Source organism: Drosophila miranda, chromosome 3, assembly GCF_003369915.1.
Source record: "Drosophila miranda strain MSH22 chromosome 3, D.miranda_PacBio2.1, whole genome shotgun sequence".
In the NCBI taxonomy this organism is placed as follows: domain Eukaryota; kingdom Metazoa; phylum Arthropoda; class Insecta; order Diptera; family Drosophilidae; genus Drosophila; species Drosophila miranda.
In genome coordinates this window covers 23,783,783-23,805,952 of record NC_046676.1, presented here as the reverse complement: position 1 = coordinate 23,805,952, position 22,170 = coordinate 23,783,783, and the positions used below count along the sequence as shown (strand labels likewise).

Here is a 22,170-nt window from a genome sequence, read left to right as displayed (position 1 = left end):
CCATCTGGATGAGAGCCTTTGATAGTTGCACATCGCACAAATGGGATGCCATATCCCACATCAGATGTCAGGCCATATGCATATTTTGGGGATGCTCGACTGCTTTGTCATGTCGGTCACGTGGCGCTCACTTTTGAATAAATTTGCGCACAGATTTGGACACATCCACAGGTCGGCTACGTTACGCAGCTCTTCAGCAGCATTCACGCCTCGCACATAATGGCATAAATAATGTACATCCCCATCAGACGGTGCCAGTGCCACTGCCAGTGTCAGAAGATGCTCGTTAAGGTTAAGCAGCATAATATTCTGTAATTATAGCCACAATTTCTGCCTGCTGCCACCTGCTGCCACCTGCTGCCTGCTGTAGGTCCTTGGCCAAAGGATTCACGTGTGACTTTCGTTCGGCTAGCGGTAATTAACCCTTGTGTTCGTTGCAGCAACGCCCTCCATCTCCAGATCCATCTCCATTGTAGTTTTAATTATAATTATTTATTTTAATCTTTTGATGGCCCTTTTGTGTTGCAGCAACACCTGCAGAAGAGTCGCCAGCAAAAGAATGAAATACTTTTCCTATGTTGCTCTTTATCATCTTTCCTCCTCTCAGTTTTCATGTAATTAAATCCATTAAAAGAAAGTTTTTAATTATTCTCATCTAGATATAACCACATTAAACGCTTCGAATTATACGTTTAGCATCCACAGGATGTGCTGCAGGTGGCTTTTATGGCAGGCACAATCTACAAGGAGTCCTAAGATAGAGCTAATTTCTTAATAGCCTTCGATTGAACACTGAACAATGAATCGATGGTTGCAGCAGTTGTTTTGTCCGACAGTTGTTGAGTTCTCGTAAATGTAATCAATCCACGAGTATTTCTTACTTTAATTGGAATAATTGACTTGGAGACCAGTGGGCAGGAGTGTTTGCTCCAGTTTTCAAATGCAATTTGCTGAGGGAAAAGTTGTTCTGTTCCTATTAATGCAATCATTATTGCAATCAATGTAGCCGCATGCTTTGCAATTAGGGGCGCGGCACCGCAGCGCGGTTTTTCAGTCACGTTCCGGCCCAGGACGCCACTCGGACAAAGTAAGCCAAGTTTCTCCATTGGAGGCCACTGGGTACGCGAGCAGGCAGGACGAGGATGGGCGCTGGAGATGTTCTAGAGCAGACAGACAAGGAGACAAGGAGACAGGAAGTGGCCGTTGCATAAAAACTTGTTAAAATTTAATAATTTATGGCTCCGGACCCAGACAATGAGTAGCGCTGGCAAAATGTACAGCAGCCTGCCCTCCCACGGCGGAAGAGGGGACGAGTAGGGGGCCGGGAAGGCTGGGAAAGCTGAGAAAGCAAGTAATAGACGTCAGTTTTTGCCTTTCGTTTCTGCTGGGCTGCAGCATGAAATTGGCTCATGTTTGTCCAGCCAGGACGCGGGACTGACAGCAGGAGGGGGAAGGGGGCAGGGGGAGTGGGAGTGCGACGGAGTATGGGGGTGTCCTGCAATTTTTGGTGTCTGTTTGTTGTTTATGCAAGAACTAGCTAATATGTAGCTGTAATTAAATTTTTGACGTTGTCTTCTTGTGGGGAAATGTCCTCCCGTTGCCGTGCCTCCCGTTGCCGTGCCACCCGTTGCCGTGCCTCCCTACCGTTGAGTTATGAGCAGGCCAAGAGCTTTATGTACCTGTCACTTCCCCCACAACGTGTTGCTGTCCATTTTCCCGCACTTGATATAAATTGACTTGCCCAAGACTCCTTACGTGAGCTCCATTTTAAGTTGCAGCAGACAGGATGCAGGATGTCCTCCGGTCGTGGTGTTAAATGTTGGTAAACCAATTAGAGACGACTGACAAAGGCCAGGGGCTAAAATGTGATATTTAATCAAGTTTGCAACTTAAAACCGAACTGCCATAACATCGCCTATTCTTTGGTTCTTTGGTTCTTTGGCTTAATCTGAAGCGAGGCCCGCCCTGAACGGGGCAGGGGGCGGGCCAATGATTTATCACATTGTCCGGCAAGAGTGCGGGCGACAGTAATCCAGGTTTTAAGTCGGACAATGCAACCGGGAATCGAGGTGCAAACGAAACGAAACGAAACGAAACCAAAATGAATTATCCCTTTTGTATGGAATCAATTTATGTGAGCTGCAGGACCACCCCTCCCACAGAACATCCGACCAGCTCTGAGATATGCAGAGCAGACGGGGGAGGCAAACAAATGACGATTCGCAGCACATTCGAGGTTGTCCTTTAACTTGAAATTAATTAACTTTTGTGCTCCTTTTGTTGCGGCCGCCTGTCTGTGTAACGTGCAGTGGTCCGTGCGGCAAGGCAGCGGCGCTCGTAAAAAATATCCAACCATATTTAACTGTCAGAACTCGCGACTTTTTACGCTTCGACGGACGCATAAACAAACCGTACTGCGTGCACAATACTGCCCTGTGCTGTGACTGGAATAACAGAGAGTGTGCGGGCATGAATATATGCCAATATCTCCGGGAATACTCGTATCCATGCGTATTCGCCCGAATTTATGCTCACTTTAATTGTAATTCATCTGTAGATTGGATGGCTGTTAGCTACTCTCAAATAATCCACGATTTACCCTTAAACAAACACCGTGTACACCAAATAATTGTCTGTTTATTTACTCACATTGTATTTACTCGTCTATAATCGCCCCCCCTGCTCCCCTCCCCCACTGTTTTGACCAGAAGTCCGACTAACTGTTGAAGAGCTAATCAATCCAGCAGAACAGGCAAATATTTGCCCTGTCTGCCCGGACTCCCAGCTCGATTAAAAATGTTTATTTCATCCAGACAGAACGGAGCGGAACGTAACCCCCATGTGCCATCAAATCTCAAGAGCATTTGTCAATGAAATCGTGTTTCTGCGGCCTGCCACAAAGTAAGTCCACTCAATTGGCCGTCGAATGGTGGGGCTCTGGGGCTCTGCGGCTATGGGGCATCAATTATTGTCATAAGCACTTTTAATCGCCATTTAATTGATTCTGTTGCTTCGGCAACGGATTGACAATTAAATCCCTGATTGTCCTTGGACAAAAGCTCCTCCTGATTTGGCACTCCACAGATGGGGGATTTAATCACAACAATTCAAAAATATTCCCCCAGGGAATAATCAAAATTTCAATGAATTTCAAGGGAAATTGAATCGTCGCCGCCTTTCGTTACGTGTGAATGCGCCAGGTAGTGTTTTTCTCCATATAAAATATGCATTTAAATAAATTCTAAAATAAATCAAAGCCTTTTATCGATCCTTTGTGGAACGACTTTGGAAACTCCTCTGCAGGAAAATTGTTCCAGTGGAATCTGTCCGATTTAAGAGGACAATAATCAATAAAAATATGAAGCAGCAACTGGAAACAATGTGTACTTTACAGGCTCGGAAATGTGTCCTTTCCGAGTCGCTAAACCATCATCCGAGTGCCCTGTGCACTCTGCTATAAATCACACTTTAATATTCCTATTTTCAAACGACATGCAGCACAGTGTCGTGGGTGTGTGCGATTGTGTGTAAATATTATATGATATAAGTGCCGCTCAATCGGGATCACAAATAGAGGCAAGCATTTAGCCATTCGGCGCTCAAAAACGCTCAATTAATCATTCAGTTGTGGTAAAAACAAGTCCTGGATAGCACTTGGCCATTGGGGTTTTTGATTATTATTTTGGGTGGCTATAAATAATAAAATATTGGCCAAATCCAGCCACCAGTTACAGGGGATTGCCCCCTCCGTCCCAGTGCATCGGCTACGTGCTGGGATTGCGTTTTCCGTAAACCGATTCGAGCAGGTGCCTGTCTTCCCAAGCTTTTACCTGGACCTCGACTGGAATTAACAGCCAAGGGGGGGGGGCCACAATTCGATACAGATGAGACCGGATGAAAACAAAAAAAAGAATAGGGATGCAAATTGTGCCGTCTGGCAGGATTCTGTTTGCATAGCGACGACGACGACGACGGCGACGACGACGCATCTTCAGAGGCACCTTGGAGTCGATAACTTGACTCTGACAGGGATCCCAGGACCGAAGCCAGAGCAAACGAACTGTAAGCCAACAAGAGCTGAGGGAGAGGAGTCTGAAAAGGATGAGGAGATCAAGGGTCAGAAGAGCAAATGTCCGAGTATGCAAATATTGAACGAGACAATCAAATATGCAACAGTATTTTGCTCCTTTTTTCATTCCATTCCAGTCCTTCTGTTGCTGCCGCTTGACCTGGCATTAAATTTCGAAGGGAAACCCATCGACAAAAGGGTTGCACGTCGCCCGACTACATAAACAAGGAAAACAGTGGGGTGGGTGCTGGGTGCCAGGGCCAGGATATTTGTCCCTTCCTGCGGGGAGCTACGGCCGGAGATTTGGGTGTGAAAAACTTTTTTTGGCAAGGCCTCTCGGCTCGAGTCGACCCCCGGGAAAGCCTTAAATCAACATTCAGCCCCTAGAAATGATAAGGTTCCCATATTCTATTCATGAGCCCAAAGCACAGACAATCAGAGACATGGGATCATAATTTCCCATTCAGACCGTACTCTGCACCATGGTACACACTCGCTAAAGCTCTAGTCATTCATTTAATAGCTCTAATGTGTTCTCGACTCGCGGATTACTAAATCGGAGTGCACTCAGCGGCGACGAGACTGGGGCTGCTGATAGAATTTCCGTTTCTCTTTCGTCGGAAAGGGAAAGTAATCACAGGACACATTCACATTCGCATTCACATTCACCTAACGGCTCTCCCTGCAGATAGATGCATATTCCAGAGTCACAGTCCCAGTCACAGTCGCCTGCAGATCAGCTAGCACGTGTGCGAGTGGCTCGAATGGGTTTGAATGGGTTCAGCAGCAGAGTTGAAAAGTAATTCACTTGTGCGGTTTTCCCTTTGAGCGTTCCCCCCCCCCCCATACACACACACACACAAACACACACAAACATCACACACAAACATGGCATGCACTCGAGAGCACACAGCTTGCAAATAAGCCATGCATTTATATTGTTTTCCCTAGCCACCCAACCGGCAGACCCTCCCTCCGCCCACCCCCCTGCAACCATGATTATTGCTACTGTTCTGTGGGTAATGTTAGCAACATCTTTAAACGGTTGCTAAGTGCACAAAATCTGCCACAGAGGAACAATCCGTGTCTCCCTATGGCTACGGCTTTGAACGTTTCATTGTTTGAAGTTGATTATTGAACGGCTTCAAGTGACATTTGCCCTAGCTCCTGGTATACAGATGCAGCATAATTTACATATTGACAGTGAGAAACCATTTCAGGCTCGAATTGAATGTGCCAGTCAGGAAGTCAGGAAGTCCCGACGAAGGGGGCCTTTGTCTTCCGCAATCCACCTCTGTAGCCGGTCCTCGTCTCGACTTAACTTTCAATTTACTGCACAATGAACTCGAGGCCGGGGCCCGGGGTTAATAATAGTTAAAGTTCACACATTGTGTGGCTCACTGGCGTTGCTTTTGCACTTGCACTTGCACTTACAGTTTCAGTTGCTTTTGCTTTTGCTTTTGCTGTTGGCAAATGTTTACACGAAGTTTTTCTAAGTTTTTGGCCATTCATTGGAGCGACTTTGTTGGCCAACTGCACTTTGTTGGCTTTTATGGGCAGGAAGCTGTCAATATTGAGGCCAAACGCGATAAAATATGATAGTAAACCAGAAGCAGAAGCAGAAGCAGAACCAGAGACAAACACATTACACATTACACAGGGAGCCAGTTCTGGCTCCATGTGAACTGAACTGAAGTGAAGTGAAGTGAAGTGAAGTTAGCGAAAGGTGGATCGTAAAAGGCGTGGTCGTAAACCTGGAATCACTAGGGATCCATCCGCGTTGTCTTGGGTGAACAGCTTTCGTGCTTAATTTATAATTCTTAAATTGTAATCAGCGTTTCCCCGAATAATTACTGCATATTTATTTCAGGATTCTCCTGTCACCGAGGCCTGCCTGCCTCTCTGAGGCTGGTTCCCTGTGGTCTGCTCTTAATGGTCTGCTCGATTTTAATGGGCATGGTCCGGGCTCCTGTTGTGTGAAAAATCACAGGCTACGCCTCATAATTGCCACGCCCACGATGTGGAGCAAACATTAGTCTGTCGGCGGCAGTTATTGTTTTTTCCCCCAGGAGCCGTTGACATGCCATTTGTCACTTTTACACAGACACCCAACACCCACCCACTGGCCACCCACCTCGTCAGGTATCAGCGATTAAGGGGGTGGGGAGGGGCGGCAACGGCCTGCCCTTTGAATCCCACATTGACCCACTTGGATCCGCTGCCAAAGCGTGGCCAACCCATTGCCGGGAATGGGAATTTATGGAAATGCCATTGAAATGCTGCCAAATCGATTTGCGGCCAGAAGTTTCGAGTTCAACCGAGCCGAGCATATGAGCAGACATTTCGATGTCATTTCATACACAGAATGAATATTTATAAACAAAATTTAATATAATGAACATTGTCCGACAGCTGCGATCGGGCCAGCGGCGAGCAGTCCTCGGGCTTTGTCAGCGTTATGCTTCGAAGGACCAGTCGAAGGACCAGTCAAAGGACCAGTCAAAGAACCAGTCGAAGAACCAGTCCAAGGACTGCGGCAAGCTCCAGGCGAGCAGCATATGCGGAAAGAGTCCTGGAAAATCAGGAGAACCTTCCAAGGGTCCCGACAAAGAACCCGACAAGGAAAAAGCCGACCCCAAGCGCAAGATGGTAACCATGATCGATGGCGACGGCGTGGGCGCGGAGCTGACGAATGCCGTGCTCGAGGTCTGCTGTGCGGCCAAGGTGCCCATCGACTGGGACATCTTCCACGAGCACAAGGCGCCCGACAGCGAGGACGTGTCGCCAGAGGTGCTGAAGTCGCTGTACCGCAACAAAGTTTCCATTAGGGGACCCATCAAGAGCCACCGATGGTTGGATAAGCTGCGCAAGGAGCTGAAACAGTTCGCGTACGTGTCCGTGTGCCAACACCTGGAGGGACACGAGTCGCCGTACGGCAAGTTCGACTGCGTGATCGTGCGGGACGAGTTCGAGGGGGAGTACTCGGGCATCGAGCACCGGGTGGTGCCCGGCGTGCTGCAGACCATTAAGGTGAGCACCTCCGTGGGCTCCACGCGCCTCGCCAAGTTCGTCTTCGACTACGCCCTCAAGGAGAAGCGCAAGAAGATCACGGTGGCCCACAAGGCGAACATCATGCAGCTGACCGACGGCAACTTCCTCGAGGCCATGCACGAGGAGGCCGACAAGCACGTGCAGGAGGTGCGCTTCGAGGAGCGCTACCTGGACACGGTCTGCCTGAACATGCTGATGAAGCCGGAGACCAACGACGTCCTTGTGTCCTCCAGCATGTACGGCGACGTCATCAGCACCATTGGCGGCAGCATGATGGGCGGCATCGGCATGTGCCCCGGCTACGCGGTCAGCTCCAAGGGCCTGATGTACAACTGCCAAATCAAGCCGCACGAGGAGATGGTCGGCAAGGATCTGGTCAATCCCACCGGCTTCCTGCTCGCCGCCGTGCTCATGCTGCGCGAACTGAAGCTCGACGATCATGCAGCCAGGATTCGGTGCGCCATCCAATCGCTGTACAAGGACTCCGATGTCCGCACCCAGGATCTGGGCGGAGAGGCCAAGTGCTCGGAGTTTGTCCAGAAAGTGTGCGACATCCTGACCAGCGAGTGAAGAGATCTTTCCCTCAGTGTAGCCATTTATTCTGGGCGGCAAACCATTACCGCATTCGAGTTCTGCATTTATAATATATATTTCGAGTTTTAGACAATATTCCCCTTTTATTTGCTGCTAAATGGAATACAGTTTTCACTTAACGACTGGCCGGATCCTGCACTGAAATGCATCGCTCGACGGGGGTTTATGGGCCCGCCATATAACCGGGGACATTGTGATAATTTGCTGGGAACGGGGACCGAACTAAACACATTTATAATATGTAATTACCTCGCATTTAATTCACTCCTTTCGCTGTGGGTGGGGGTGGGGGTGCGGGAGTGGAAGAAGTCATAAAAGTCGCCATTCGCTTGGCTATCGCCTGGCAGTCGTATATTTATATAGCCTCCAGTCCCCAGTTCCCAGTCCGTGCTCTCTGCTCTACAAGGATGCTGGCTGCTGGGTGCTGGCTGCTGGGTGCAGCGCATTTCGACAGATTTATGGCCGCACGGCATTAACCGCCACAGATGCCAGATGCAGTTTCCTTTGGCGGTGCCCCTTTGCCTCCTTTGCCTCTTACCCTCTCCCCTTTTTTCGGCTCTTAATTAAGTTGCATTTCGAGTCCTGCCACGTGCTCTGCAGAGGCAGAGGCAGAGGCAGAGGCAGGTCCTCGGGTGCACTCTCTGATAATAAAAGCACATGTTGACATCTGCCCACAGTGTCAGGAGCCCATTATGTACCTATTTGGAGGCTATGGTGGATGTCCTGGGTCCCGCTGTGTGTTGGGTGTCGCTGGCCTTGCTCTGCGGATGGCCATGGCCCTTGGGCGGGGGCGGGGGCGGTGCCTGGGGGGAGGACCGCTTTTAGTGCCGCTTAAGCTTTTTACACATTTTCGTTTATGGTCTCTGTCGTTTCACTGTTCCGCCGCTTCGCTTCGCTTCCCATCCCGCCAGGACGTGCCGTGCTGTCAAGGCTGTGCCTATTAGCCCCCGTCTACCCCCCGTCCCCGGCCCTATTCATCTGCCTGCATCCTTTTGTTTTTCTTAAATTGGAATGTCATAAAAGTGTATGTTTGCTTATTTAAAAATCATCCCAAAGAAAAAAAGGGAGCGGAAAGCAAAAGGCATCGCATTGTTTCTGTTACTGTCTTCTGCTTCCTTTTCAGCCCTATCCGTTGTCCTTTTCCCAGGCTTCTCCTGCTCCTTCTTTCGCCACTTTTGTTGCATGGTGCTGGTGCCCTCTCGTATCTGGTGTTTGTCTGCGTCGACTTCCGTCTCCGGTTGCACGCTCGCCACTGCTTGGGCCCTTTTTTATTACTTCTGGCGCACATGCTGCTCCTGCACGTAGCTGCTCCTGTTTTGTTGACTTTTAATGGATTTTTATTAAAAGCAAATGGGCAATGCACCAGCATGCAAAATGGAAATTCAAATCAAGCCGGCAAGGAGCAGAGAAGAATGCTCTTGATTGCTCTTTGCATTGCAGATGCTGTTGCAGATGGAAATGCCAATTCAATTTCAGGCCCAAGGATACCATTCTGCTGCAGAAGGCCAGAGCTACGCATTTCAAAGATACTTCTGCGACAGCGAGTCATGGTCATGGTCACACATCGCCGGGGAGTGGATATTTGGATTTGGATATTGGGTATTCTACTGTAATTTCCTTCCTGTCTGATCTGCGCGCTTATTTATTTCGTTGTTTTTCGATTGTGCCACCTTTGACCTTTTTGGACCTTTTCTCCTTGATTTTGTTCCACTCAGTTGAAGGTTCGTTTGTTTCCTGTCAAGCCAACGAACTGCAAATATGGAGCGTAAATTGACGTGCCCTTGCCCCCGGGCAAGACTTTCAACCCGCCCAACCACCCACCCGCACAGACAGTAATTCGGCCCGTGGGCATCATTTGCACAGCGCCCCGATAACAACGACAACGACCTTGACTTGAACCCGGCTGGCGGAGTCGCAGGCCTGGCAACGGGTTGAAGTGATTTGATTTAATCATCGACCAGCGACCAGCGACGACTGGTAATGAATAATTCATTCCCGCTGAAGGACTCGAATTGCCTTGTTCTCAGACTCAGCATCAGACTCCTGTTGGTGGTTATTAATTCGAGAATCCTTTCAACTAATTTAATATCTTTGAATTTTAATTGACTAATCAAATCTGGTGACCCGGGCCATAGATTAACCAAATTAAAGATGCGTTCTGCGTCCAGAATAGGGTATCCTCCTCCTTTAGGCAATCCTCAACTTTGGTGGCTACAATCGAGGAGGTCCTCCTGTACTGCTGGCTAATTTCAGTGACCATCAGCCAGCAGTAAACATTCGCAGCATTAGCGAGCATTTTTACCTGCATCTGCCACTCCGACTCGAGCTCCAACTCCAACAGAAATTGCTCCTGCGATGATACATTGCTGGCAGCCATGCAATTAGGAATCCCCAACCCAACAGCCACCCTAGCCCCCCCTCTAGCATGTGTGTGTGTGTGTGTGTGTGTGTGAAGCGAACCGCAAACAGCCGAAGTGCGCTGCCCTGCCCTGCACCGCGAGCACACAGCATAGAGAGAGAGAGAGAGAGAGAGAGCGTGCAATAAACAATGGCGAACGGCATTCGAGTTGACAGCGAAACACTAAAACGGTAATTGCCTGTAAACATCGTCTGCAGAGCGGGGGAGAGGGGCAGGGTGGAGCCAGTGCCGATGGCATAATTAGAAACTGAATGAGTGATTAAACTCATTCTCATCATACTCGTCCAGAGCCCAAATATTGAGCGCAAAACAGAAAGCAGAGATTCCAGATTCTAAATTCTAAATTCGAATTTTCGATGATTCCAAAAAGCCTTTCGAAACGATTTAAACACAAAATTAGAGCGATTTTCAAGTAGTTATTGTGGTTGGTCGGTATTTTAATGGAATGTTTGTTAGCCAAAGATAAGACATTGGTTTTGAGCTCAATCAAATACTGTATCCCGGTAACCTTTTGCGCCGCACGTCCATCAATCAATCAAAGTCGTCAATCGCTTCGAGTCAACAGTCGTGAACACATTAGCAGCGTGTCAGTGGCAGGTCGCAAGAGGGCTGAAAGGAGCACACACGCGTGCCTGAACGGTCCATCACAATGGCTTAAATCGCAATTTAAAAGCGAACACACAAACCCTTTAGAAAGCATCAATTTTAAGCGCCCAAAAGGGCAGGAATATGCCAGAAGCATAGTTGCAACTGCGCTCCAGCGCTCTCAACAATTTGCCACAAGGCCGCAAGGGGGAGTGGTACGGCAGGAGGAGGGGGAGAAGCCATTTGGAAATCTGAAAAGATGCACCGTGGGCGTGGCAGAAGTGGCAGAAGCAGGCCGAGCAACAACGATTGTTCTTATGTTTATGCGCGTTTATTTACGACTCAAAATTTGAATAATTTACGATGCCGACGATGGCCGCTTAAGAATGCCATGAAGGGTGTCCCGAAATATGGGGAATGGTGTAAGAGCTGCCATGTGTGTGTGCCAGCCAGAACAGCAAAAGGGAGAGGACCTCCTGCTCCGTCTCCTCCTCTTCCTCCTCCTCCTCCTCCGCGCTGCTCACTCCATGAAAAGGCAAACAAAACAGGACACGAAACATTGAATTTGCTTGGCTTAGATGAGGCTCTCCGCCGCATCCACAGCCAAAGCCAAAGCCAAAGCGAAAGCCACGACTACTCCGGTTCCGGTTCGGCAATTTTGTGTCGAGTGGCCCGGACGGACGGTCAACGCTTTGCATAACCCGTACGCCCCCTCCCCAGTAAGAGCCAGACGAAACTGCCAGAGAACAGATTGCAGCAGAGTGCGGCATGCGGCATGCGGCATGCGGCAGGCGGCGGAAATGCCGGCGATGGCGATGAACAGAAACGGAAACACAAAATGCCACTATTAACCGGAAGTTAAATTATTGCATTTGTGATGGCAGATATTTACATTTTCAGCTGGATTTCCCATGGAAAAAGGTGGTAACGTGACCGGGAAACGGCATCAGAACATTGTCGAATGATAGCCAGCGAATATACGAAGGAATGGGGGAACAACGAGTACCCCATACAATAGGTACATAAATATAAGAACACAATAGAAATAAGTTGGCTATTCGGATCACAACAGAATAGTGTACAGCAGGACCTACAACTCATTCTATTTTGGGGGAAGCAAACCGATAACTTGAAAAAACCTTTGAAAATGTCTAGTCTAACAAAAGGCATCTACTTTGCAAAAATATTGTGTCCCACCGGGAAGAACTCGATTCTGGGAAGCTTCACTAGACCCGTGATGAAGAACATCTTCGACACAGGTAACTGTTGCATGCCACACCAACTGAAACCCAATCAGACCCAGTCGTATTGCAGCCGCTCAAATTGGGATCGTGGGCCGGTACTTGGTCAGTGCCGAGGACAATACCGTCATTGGCGACGACCGGGCGTTGCGCTATCTGCTGGAGCGGAACCACAGGATCATTGTGTCCGACTCCCTGGATTGCCGCCGCGCCGAAAAGGTTTCCCTTGACTCTTCCGGCGAGACTGCGACCGAGGAGGAGGGCTTGCATTTAGTAAGAGCGGAGGTAGTGGATCAGGAGTTCACCAACACGGAGAGAGAACTGTTGCAGGAGGTGCTGCAGGAAGTCACCAGGCAGGTCGTGGTCGCATTCAGAAAGTTCCTCACGGAACAATCATTCTCGAAGGCCCACACCGAATGAAATTCCAAATTCAAAAATCTATGCTTCCCCCTGAACTTTCGAATAAAGCTGGCTATCTGCGGTAGATAGCCTATTGAAGGTATCTTTCAGATAAGCGATTGAGTAGTTTGCATATGAACCATGCTCTGGACCTTGAACCTCGGACATCGATGTACCGAAAACATTTGGGAGATAATCCGACCAATGGGCTTCCGGAAGATATCAAATTAATTTATTTCGAAAGTTCTGGACTTAAGACGATTTAGGTTTTATTCATTTGAACACAAAGGCTGTGTTCCTTTCAATAATTTGTAGGCTAAAAGTATGTAATATTCCCTTCCCTATTTTTGTACACGGATGACATCATTTGGAGCGCTCATCGAAGATATCGCGGGCCGCACTCCTCATGACCTTGCCATTGACGTTCGTCGGGATGTGGTCGACGAAGACAACGCCGGCATTCAGCTGTTTGTAGTCCACGACCACCCGCTGGGCCACATGATCGATGATCTTCTGGGCCGTGATCTCGACGCCCTTCTTCCGGATGACCAAAGCTCCGGCCGCATCGCCGTAGCGCTCGTCCCGCACGCCAACCACACACACGTCATCGATCTCCGGCAGCTCGGCGATTACGTGCTCGATCTCGTTGGGCCAGTAGTGCTTGGACTTGTACTTCAGCAGGTCCTTCTTGCGGTCCACCAGATACAGGTTGTTGTCCTCGTCGAAGTAGCCCAGGTCCCCGAGATTGATCCAACCGTCCTGCAGGGTGGCGGCTGTGTCCTCCGCGTTGTCCACGTACCCCGTCCACCTGAGTCCGATGTCAATGAGCACCTCTCCCACCCCGTTGGTACCCAGCTGCTGGCGGTTCTCGTCGAGGATCTTGACCCGCATGCCAGGCGCCACGCGGCCCACGGAGTTCTCCAGACTCTGGTCGATGTTTATCGTCACGATGCCCGTCTCGGTGGTGCCGTAGGAGAACATGACGTAGCACTTGGGCAACAGGGCCTGGCATTTGCGCAGCACGGCCAGCGATACCCAGCCGCCGATCACCAAGGAGAATCTCAGGCTCTGCAGAGTCTCCGGCTTGGCCAGGGGACTGAAGTACAGCTCGTAGGCCTGCCAGGGCGCCATGGCGAGGCCGGTGACCTTGTACTTGTGCACGAAAGCAATGGCATGCTCGGCGCTGAAAGGTTTGCTGGAAACGATGCGGGTGAATCCGCAGGTGAGACTTATTACCATGATCGTGAATCCAGTCATCCAATCAATGGCGGCGCTGGTGTACACCACGTCCGTGCTGAAGCAGAAGCTGTAGATGCACAGGGATTGGGGATTAGGTGGGGGATTCCATATGGAAAGGTAAGGAATCTCACGAGTTGGTGCTGCAGAGGTGACGATGGGAGAGCGCCACTGCCTTGGGCAGGCCTGCGGTGCCTGAGGAGCACAGCACCGCCACCGTTTGATCGCCGCCAACAGCCAGGGGCGTGGGTCTATCAATGAACCGAAAGAAAGGCATCCAGAAGAGTTCTTTAAGTGTGAACGAATAGGTACGCCACTCACCTGTAGACTGCCTCGGAGGGATGGGGCTTTATCAGATCCTTTACCGTCCACGCGACCCGTCAGGGTGATGATCTTTGGCGACCACTCCTTGGTGATTTCCTTAATGGTCTCGTAGTCTTCGGCGTCGCAGAACATGATCTTGGGCTTCGTGACGGAGTAGAGTCTGGCGACAACCTGCGGCTCCCTGCTGCTGTTGACGGCATGGAAGGGTGTCGTGTTGAAGAAGCAAGCGGTGGCCACGGGCATGACGTAGGTGCTGCCCTTGCCGATGATCCCGACCCTATCCTCGTGGGTCAGGCCTTCGGCCCTGAAGTAGAGGGCGATGCGGGTGGCCAGGGTGAGCACATCGCCGTTGGTGAGGACTGTGTCGTCGTCGGCGGTGATCTACTCTTATATAGGGATCTCATCAAACCCAGTCCTCCCACGAGTCCATGGAGAATCGCTGTATCCCTTACCTGAAGGACGTTTGTGGTCCAGCACTTCAGGGTGTTGTGTGCCACCTGGCCAATGGAGCAGTTGTAGTCGTACAGCGTGGACCTGGGCGCTCCGCTCCAGATCTTCGTTTCCTTGTCGTAGAATGTCGGAAAGATTGCCCGGGCCGTCATATTGATACAATCAAATGGAAATTCGCAACTGAGGGCCTACCACCCGACAAGCGTCTTTATATATGGAATGGAAATCGAATGGAAATCTCCACCGTTTCCGCACCCTGTATGCACACATATGTATCTTTATCAAGCGTCTCCATACTCGATATATCATTATCTCGCTACAAATCCGCACAGTCTTTGGACTTTGGTTTATCCAAGCAAAAACTGGTATCCAAGAGATTGGAGGGCGCTTCTTCGAATGGCCGAGTCGTCAGCTGATTTTTGTTGTGGACTCCTCCGCTTATCTCAGGTTTTAATTTCCGTTTGAGATGAGGGCGTGTGTTCCGTGTGTTTGACGCCCTTGACGCATGAAATAGATTCCCGGATGTGTCGAAGGTTAAGCTGAAAGATCGAAAGTGTTCGTAGGAATTGGCCTTTTTTTAGTTGGGGACAAGCATTGGATTGTTTTGCTAGGTCTATTCAATTCGATTGTGGGGGCTTGAGTTCCCAGGAATTCTCGGTTTTCCCAATGAAACATGCCCTAAAACTTAATTATATTTTAAGGAACTTGGCATGGCATGGCTCTCAAAATAGTTCCCCTTTAAATGAACTCCGCTCGACTTCCGCTTTGCTGTTGTTGGTCCCTCGTTTTATTGCTATAATAATTTGGCGGGCCACGCCCTGTTGCGCCATTTGCATGGTGTGGCAGCAGCATCCCAAACTTCCGCATCCGCTGTGGGGTCTGCATGCATACATTTGCATTACATTACGGCCCCTCCCTTTCCTTTTGGAAAGGGAGGGTCCTCTGGCTCCTCTGGCTCCAGCTCCGGCTCTGGCTGGCCAAAAGAAAGCAAAAGAGTTTAAAGTGTTTCTGGAAAATAGCAGCAAATAGCAGAGAGCAAAGAATGGGCCCAAATGGTCCGGTCGGCCAATATGCTTCCAGTGATTGGCATGCAAATAAGGAGGAGATACGGCCCCCGGGGTGCCCCATCTTAAGTCTTTAAGATACACACTAGTGGGGTGAATTCTGATATCGATTTGATTGGCGGTTTTCGGTACCCGCTCCTGTGGCTTTTCCAGTCGTTGGTCAGATGCTTAGTCATGCGGCACCAAAGGGGAGGCATTCGACGGCCTGCATCGCCACCTTTGAATGCACCAGGAAACCGCTGAATGCCGCGAATGCGATGTGGTTTATAAGGTTACTCCTATTGTGGGGCCTATCTAATTAATTTCCACCGCCGAGAGAGTGTCAGTGGGGTGAACAAATTGTTGCTAATTGAATAAACAGCCCATGACTGATAAGAAGATACGGTTGCCATGCGTACAGTAGCTCTCCGCGCTGATAACAGTGAAAAGACATTGATTTAATTATAAGTATATTATAGGACCCCCTTATAGTACCCTGATTAGAGCCACAGGGAGACACTGACCTCAGACACCAAGACAGGGAACAAAGTGTGGAATTTGCTTTGCGGTGTTATCACTCGTATCACTCTGATCACACTTGTTGGGGGTCCCACCACGTGTTCGATGTTTTTTGGCCCCGGGGGGTCCCCCCATCGAAAACTGTAATAAATCTTGCATACAGACACTGCGCAGACGCGAAGAGTGTTCCACTGCCGAGGCGTTCCGCAAAACATCGCGCCATTCATAAAAAGCGGCGATTTTCTGGTAGGATGCTGGACGCAAGGACGACAGTCGGTTGTCTGGGGACTCGGGTAAGCTCACACAGTTTGCGGTGATTCCTACGAAGAAGCGGTTGCAGCAGCAGCAGCAGCAGCAGTGGCATCCCCATTCGAACGGAGAACTTAAACGAAAAACAACGAATCTGAGGGAACGTTCATGAAGAAATACTATTTGTTCCAAAGCGACGTGAGAGAAGGATGATTCCTTGATGAGATTATCAGCTCAGATGTCCCTAAAGGATTGTTAATCGTGTAACGAAGTGCGTAGGGGCCAGGACGAGTTCAGCGAGGAAGTACATACGAGAAAGTTTCGCTCAAGTTTTTTTAAGTGTCGCAAAGTTCGCCGTGAGAGTTAAGAGTGCTCGCCGATTCAGTTTCCTCACACGTTGGCCTTTTCCGCAAAAGTTTTCCCGGCCAGAAATCCACTGCCCAGGCCGCCATCCGTCCTTGCTTCCTGCCTTGCCTGCCTGCCTTACATCCTTCCTTGTCCTGCTGTCAAAATGTTGTGCCCAGAACAATTGAAGTTTTGACAACAAAATTTAGTTAGGCAAAGCTGCACCCGTTTCATATTCTCGATTTTTTTTTTAAGTGGAGTGGCAGAAAATTTCTGGTGAACTTTTGGCAGCCTGTCGGTGCGGCTTCGGTTAACTAGAGAGTGCCCCGCGAGCGCCAGCGCCCACCCACCTACAACAGCGAACAGCGGGAGCGTGTGATGTGAATGGTAAGTGCAGCAGGTGGAGTGGAGTGGATTGGAGTAGAGTCCACTCCTAGTCCGCTTACCCATTTGCTAGTGTAAGTAAAAAACTGAAATGACCAATTAAATCCTTGGAGCGGGCATCTATCCTTTTCGATCCTTCCATCCCAAACGATCCACACATTTAAATGGTTTTTAGGGTATTGTTCGCCTCGACTCGCGAAAGATTGTTATTTATTTTTAAATTGTTTATTCCTCCAAACTCCTGCCGCGGGGCGAAAGTTTGAAAGGTGAAAGCAAAAGGTGTGAGCTCTGATTGCATTTTCCTTGATTTTGGGAAATCGTAGTATTCGTACAGTGTCTGTGTGTGTGTGTTGATGGCAAAATGAAGTTCCAATCCACTTTTTTCAAGTCAATTTCATTTAGTTTTCCGTTCGTATCCATTGAAGAACATGAACATTTCGACACACCTCTTTTCAAAAGTTTCAACCCAAATGGATTTATTTGTAGTTAAACAAGGCAACCAAAAAAAGGTTGATGCGAATCACAGAGTGTTTTTATATGAAATGTAATTTCACACATCTACAAAACACTCTCCGGAGCCAAACGTTGCATATTTTTCCAGAGAGCAGAATGGGGTGTGGGCGTTTCAGTAGATCCACAACGAACGGGGCCTAAAGGTGCACAAGAAAAGGCACACAACACACAATGCCACACGCACTTGGCAGACTCTTGAGATGATGCTCTTTGAAAACATTTCCCCAGTCATTTGCATGCATTCTATTCGTGGTAATTGTTGCCCTATGGCTGTCCACAGGAGCAGGCGTCAGACACAGGCACAGCCACAGCCACAGCCAGAGCCAGAGCCAGAGCCACAGTCAGAAGCATACTCCATATTCTGTGTTCTGCTCGGCCCTTAAAGCCTCATAAATATGACCACAGCTGTGGACAAGAGGTGGCGGGGAGAGCGCCGGTGGGGAGGCCCTGTGGTCAGCGTGGGGACGTGTGGTGGAATGGGTCCGTGCGTGTCCCATCTATAATTAAGTGAATCTAAAGCATGCCAGGCATGCCTCCCGAAGGGAGGCTGGAATTTCATGCCGACAAACGTGCCACCAAACCTGAGGGACAATCGGAAATGACGTCTTGCTCGGTCGCCATCTGGGCGTGGCAGGGTCCAGGGTAAGGCGAGGCAGTACTAAATTAACAAAATTTAAGAAACGATTAAAGGTAAAATTTTATTCCTTGCCAATTGAGTGTTAGCCAGCAGGTGCACCACTCATATGTCTCTCTGGAATTGAAACTAGAGTAGAGCTCTAGAGTAGAGTAGTAAACTAGAGCTCCAAATTAGAGTAATTGTGTTATGAATGGTATTCAGAATAATTCTGGATATTGTTTCCTTTGTGGTGAAATCGAAGGAAGCAAATGGACAGATGGACAAATGGATACACATGGCCACTCAGGGCATTCCCTGTCCAAGTCAAGTCAATTCAATTAGCCGTAATATACGGCAAATGTTTGCCTAGTTAGAGTCCAGGACCCGGAATTCACTCTCTGCATCATTCAGTGTCTTTGTTTGTACAGGGGGTGGTGCGGTGTGTGTGCGGAGGTGGCTGTTCATGAGTAATACGCACACATAATTATGAAAAATACACATAGAACTCAGAGCTCAGAGCTCGGTTCACTGGATAAACTGCTACAGTGAATGCTCGCTAGCCCAAACAAAATAAGATAATTTGTCCTCCTCTGCATCTCTGTATACTCCGCATCCCTGCTGTTTGTTTGTATTCTTTGGCATGGACTAGAACACCAATTAATGCTCGTCCGCATCTGCATAAGGCCGGAACACAGACAGGACTCGGAGGCAGTCCGTGCCAGGGCCAGGCTCTAAAAGAAACAATAAATCCCATTGCCCGCAGGCTGCAGAAAATAATTACAAGCCGCTGTCCGTTAGCACAAAATTTTAATGCCAATAAACAGACATGAAGGAGGCTTCGACCAGGACCTGGACTTGGAAATGAACCCGTAATGACCTGTTTATGTGCCGCATCTGAGGCTGAATTAAGCGTTGATTGGCCAATTATTGAGTAGGCTTTTACGATGAGAGTTAGGCCTGCTCATGAGCTCTGAATAATGCATATAATTACCCAGCAGCAAATGAAATCTTCTACGTACATTTATAATTAAGCAGAAATTTCATTGTTTCCATTGGAATTTCAAATTGTAGGTAGCTTCTAGTTTGTTTGTGTCTTTAATCAGTAGTTAGACTTGCATTAGAGCTTGCCTGCCCACAAGTCATTGATCTGCTTAGGCTAATTCCGTTTGAAATTCGATACGTACATATATCTTTTTGTTCAGTTTAGTGTCCATATGCACCACATCGGAGGAACGAAACAAAGAAGGGCACACAAAACGCTTACATAAAGAACAAATCTGCGATAAATTCTCAAGGGCCGACAAAAGAAAATAGCCAGCAAACGAGACCAAATAAAGAAAATCTACGACTACGAATGAGAGCATGAAAGTTATGGCCAGCCATATTTCTGCTGGCTCAGAGGCTTTGGCTTTGGCTTTGGCTTTCGTTTTGGCTTTGGCTTTCGTTTTTGGTTGTGTAGTTGTGCGGCTGTGTGGCAAAGACCGCCGCACACGAGGCACAAAGCTTAAATAAATAAAATAAATCAAAAATGTAAATCAACACTCAAATTTATATCTGTATATAAAGAGGAGAATCTGGTCCGGGGATAATAATTTGCACACACACCCACACACTGATACTCGAACGTGTACGCGTACGTGTGTGTGGGAGAATGGGGACTGAGGGAAATTCGACTCTCATTAAATTCGTCTGTCTTTTGCCGCGTTGAGCTTCACATTGGAGCCTGTGCTCCTCCTCGTGCGGTTTGTCATTTGGTTGCCGCCTCTGTAATAAATGAAATCAGGACAAAGCATTCATTTATGAGCGAAAGAGATGTTTGGTTCTCGAGTGTCAAAGAAAATATTATATTATGTCCACAGGCCACATACAAAAGCCCTTCTAACGAAGCATTTATTCTATTTTACGACTAGTTTTTTGTATGTTTCTCTCTCTCTCTCTCTCTCTCTCTCTCTCTGTTTTTTGCAGTTGTAGCTTTTGCTGGCAATAACTCAACGATTGAAAATGTCTGATTTGAGGAAAAACTTTTATTTATTTACTTTTCTCGGGTGTCTGGGTGTCCGTTCAGATACGAAAAACAACAGATGCCAGGGAAACTTCGGGGGAAACTCAAGCATTTAAATTATTGCAATTCCTTCAAATAACTGAGACTTTCGCTCAGCCGTAATGATTTCCTTTGGGGATTTCCCCCGCAGACACCTCATCCCGCCCTCGCACCCCTTCTTGGATCGGTCTTTGACGAGCGAGAGCTTCTTTTGATGGAGTCTTCATCATGGCATGCACACGAATTGCTCTTAATTTCGTCTTCATTTTATGCCCGCAGCAATGTCGGCCTGTCGGGCACCTCTTCATTTCATTTGACAAACTGAAACGTGACAGAGAGGAGGTACCAGGATGGTCAGACAAGTGCATTGACATCCTTTCTCTCTCTCTATCCCTCAGTTTTCTGTTTGGTTCGTACACCTGTTTTTTTTAATTCCGGGTGGAATCCACTCCACTCCACTCCACTTGGCTCCACACTTTTATCAGCATCATCATGGGCTCTTGCATTTCTGAGAGGAATTGTCGTCTCATTTCTCTTCTCCCGCTCCCGCTCCTTTCCACACCCACCACGTTCATTACCATCCGTAATTCCATTCGTTTTCCACGCATTTCCCTTTCTACGCCCACCGCCCCCCCCCGCCCACCGTGATACTCGCAGAACTCTGCCTTTTGGCAGCGGCTTGTCATTCAATTTGACGCCACACTTATTCACCTTTTTTACTCTCTCGCAAGCCATTTGCATACTTTCTCTTTAATTGCTTCGTTATGCTGCTGTGCCTGGTCCTGTATTCCTGTATTTTCGGTTTAATACGCATCCTGCCCCGAGGCTGTTGCTGTCCCCAGGGTAATTAATGTATGATCAGGCCTGTCCGAGTATTCCCTTTGGTCCGCCCCTCCACTCTCGGCTGCCGCTATTCTCAGTCTGTCTAAATGGCAGTTTATCCTCCGTCACACACTCATCGTCGCTCGAGTCGCTTGAGTCGCTTGGAGTTGAACTCTGAGTGCCACTCCATTGCTTTCCACTTGGAGCCACTTGGCTCCTACTGTTTTGATTTCCGGCAGGCAGCTCTGTTGCTCTGTTGTTCTCTTGTTCTGTGGGCTCAGCCACTGTATTCCCTTCCAGTTCCCTCCGATGCCAAACAAAAATAGGCTTGGCGGCTTCTGCATTTTGTTTGTTCCTCGATAATGCTGTGTTGGGATCCATTCCATGGATCAGTTTTATTTGATGTTAGCCGCAGCTGTAGGGTTAAGGGTTCTTTGAGACAGTGTTCCCTCCCATTCTCAGCTTGTTTTTTCTTTGATCACATCTTAAAGGTTAAGAGTTAGTGATCCATGATCCAATGTTCCGCCTAAAGTTCGTATATCTTAAAATCTATTGTTTTTTGCTGTATAAATTCTGGCCAAATTGTTATACAAATGTTTGAAAACAAACGGATTGGGGGCATTCGTGTGTAGGCTGGCTGTCCTGTCGGGACTCATTTCTTGGCTGTTGCCATAATTTATGTTGGCTTGACTGGAGTTTCCAGTTGTTCTATTTATAAAGTATGCCTCTGACACATTTCAGGGCAGTTTTCCGGCTTACAATAGTTGTTGTTTTGCTTTTCCACTATTTCCATGCATACGAAATAGAAAGAGGAGGAAGAGAGTAAGAGAGAGTGCAGAAAGAGACAGCAACCATTTGGCACGTTATTCAGTTTGCTTTTGTTTTTCTATTATTTTTGTACAATTTTCTATCCAGCATAAATTTTCTTGGCAAGCGAATTTGTCGACAAGCTTCTAAGTGATTTTATTTGTAATTTTTACAGAGAGAAAGAAAGAGATATGTATGTGTAAAGGCGGGAAGAAAGAGAGAAAAGCTGACCATGCACTTGGCAAAGAATCTTCTGTAAAAACAAATTCGCTTGGACTTTCATTTGCTTAATCGTCAGTTGGGACTGTGGACTGGGCACTGGGGATTCAGACCCGCATTGATTGCTGCTCCATGGCCTATTATCCCTAAGTGCTTATCATAATTTGCCGAGTCGCCTCTCTCTGGAGCAGGAGCTGGAGCTGGAGCCTGTAACTGTAGCCCATAGTTCTGGTCGACAAGCGTA

The 22,170-nt window shown here is 48.3% G+C and overlaps 3 protein-coding genes across 3 annotated transcripts; 2 read left to right on the top strand and 1 right to left on the bottom strand.

The window, feature by feature from the left end:
- The first annotated feature begins 6,438 nt into the window (after window positions 1-6,438).
- On the top strand, window positions 6,439-7,797 carry LOC108161013 (isocitrate dehydrogenase [NAD] subunit alpha, mitochondrial). The gene has a single exon (XM_017295322.2). It carries the CDS (start codon window positions 6,464-6,466, stop codon window positions 7,688-7,690), a length of 1,227 nt encoding a protein of 408 aa, XP_017150811.1. The 5' UTR covers window positions 6,439-6,463; the 3' UTR covers window positions 7,691-7,797.
- A 4,001-nt stretch (window positions 7,798-11,798) lies between these two features.
- Window positions 11,799-12,461, top strand: LOC108158328. The gene is made up of 2 exons (XM_017290569.2): window positions 11,799-11,977; window positions 12,033-12,461. The coding sequence occupies exons 1-2, from the start codon at window positions 11,866-11,868 to the stop codon at window positions 12,377-12,379; spliced, it is 459 nt and encodes a 152-aa protein (XP_017146058.1). The 5' UTR covers window positions 11,799-11,865; the 3' UTR covers window positions 12,380-12,461.
- Window positions 12,462-12,568: 107 nt separating this feature from the next.
- On the bottom strand, window positions 12,569-14,561 carry LOC108158206 (luciferin 4-monooxygenase). The gene is given in 5 exon segments (XM_017290429.2): window positions 12,569-13,664; window positions 13,729-13,845; window positions 13,916-13,957; window positions 13,959-14,299; window positions 14,371-14,561. Coding segments are annotated over 5 exon segments (1,593 nt in total). The 5' UTR covers window positions 14,521-14,561; the 3' UTR covers window positions 12,569-12,721.
- Window positions 14,562-22,170: the final 7,609 nt, after the last annotated feature.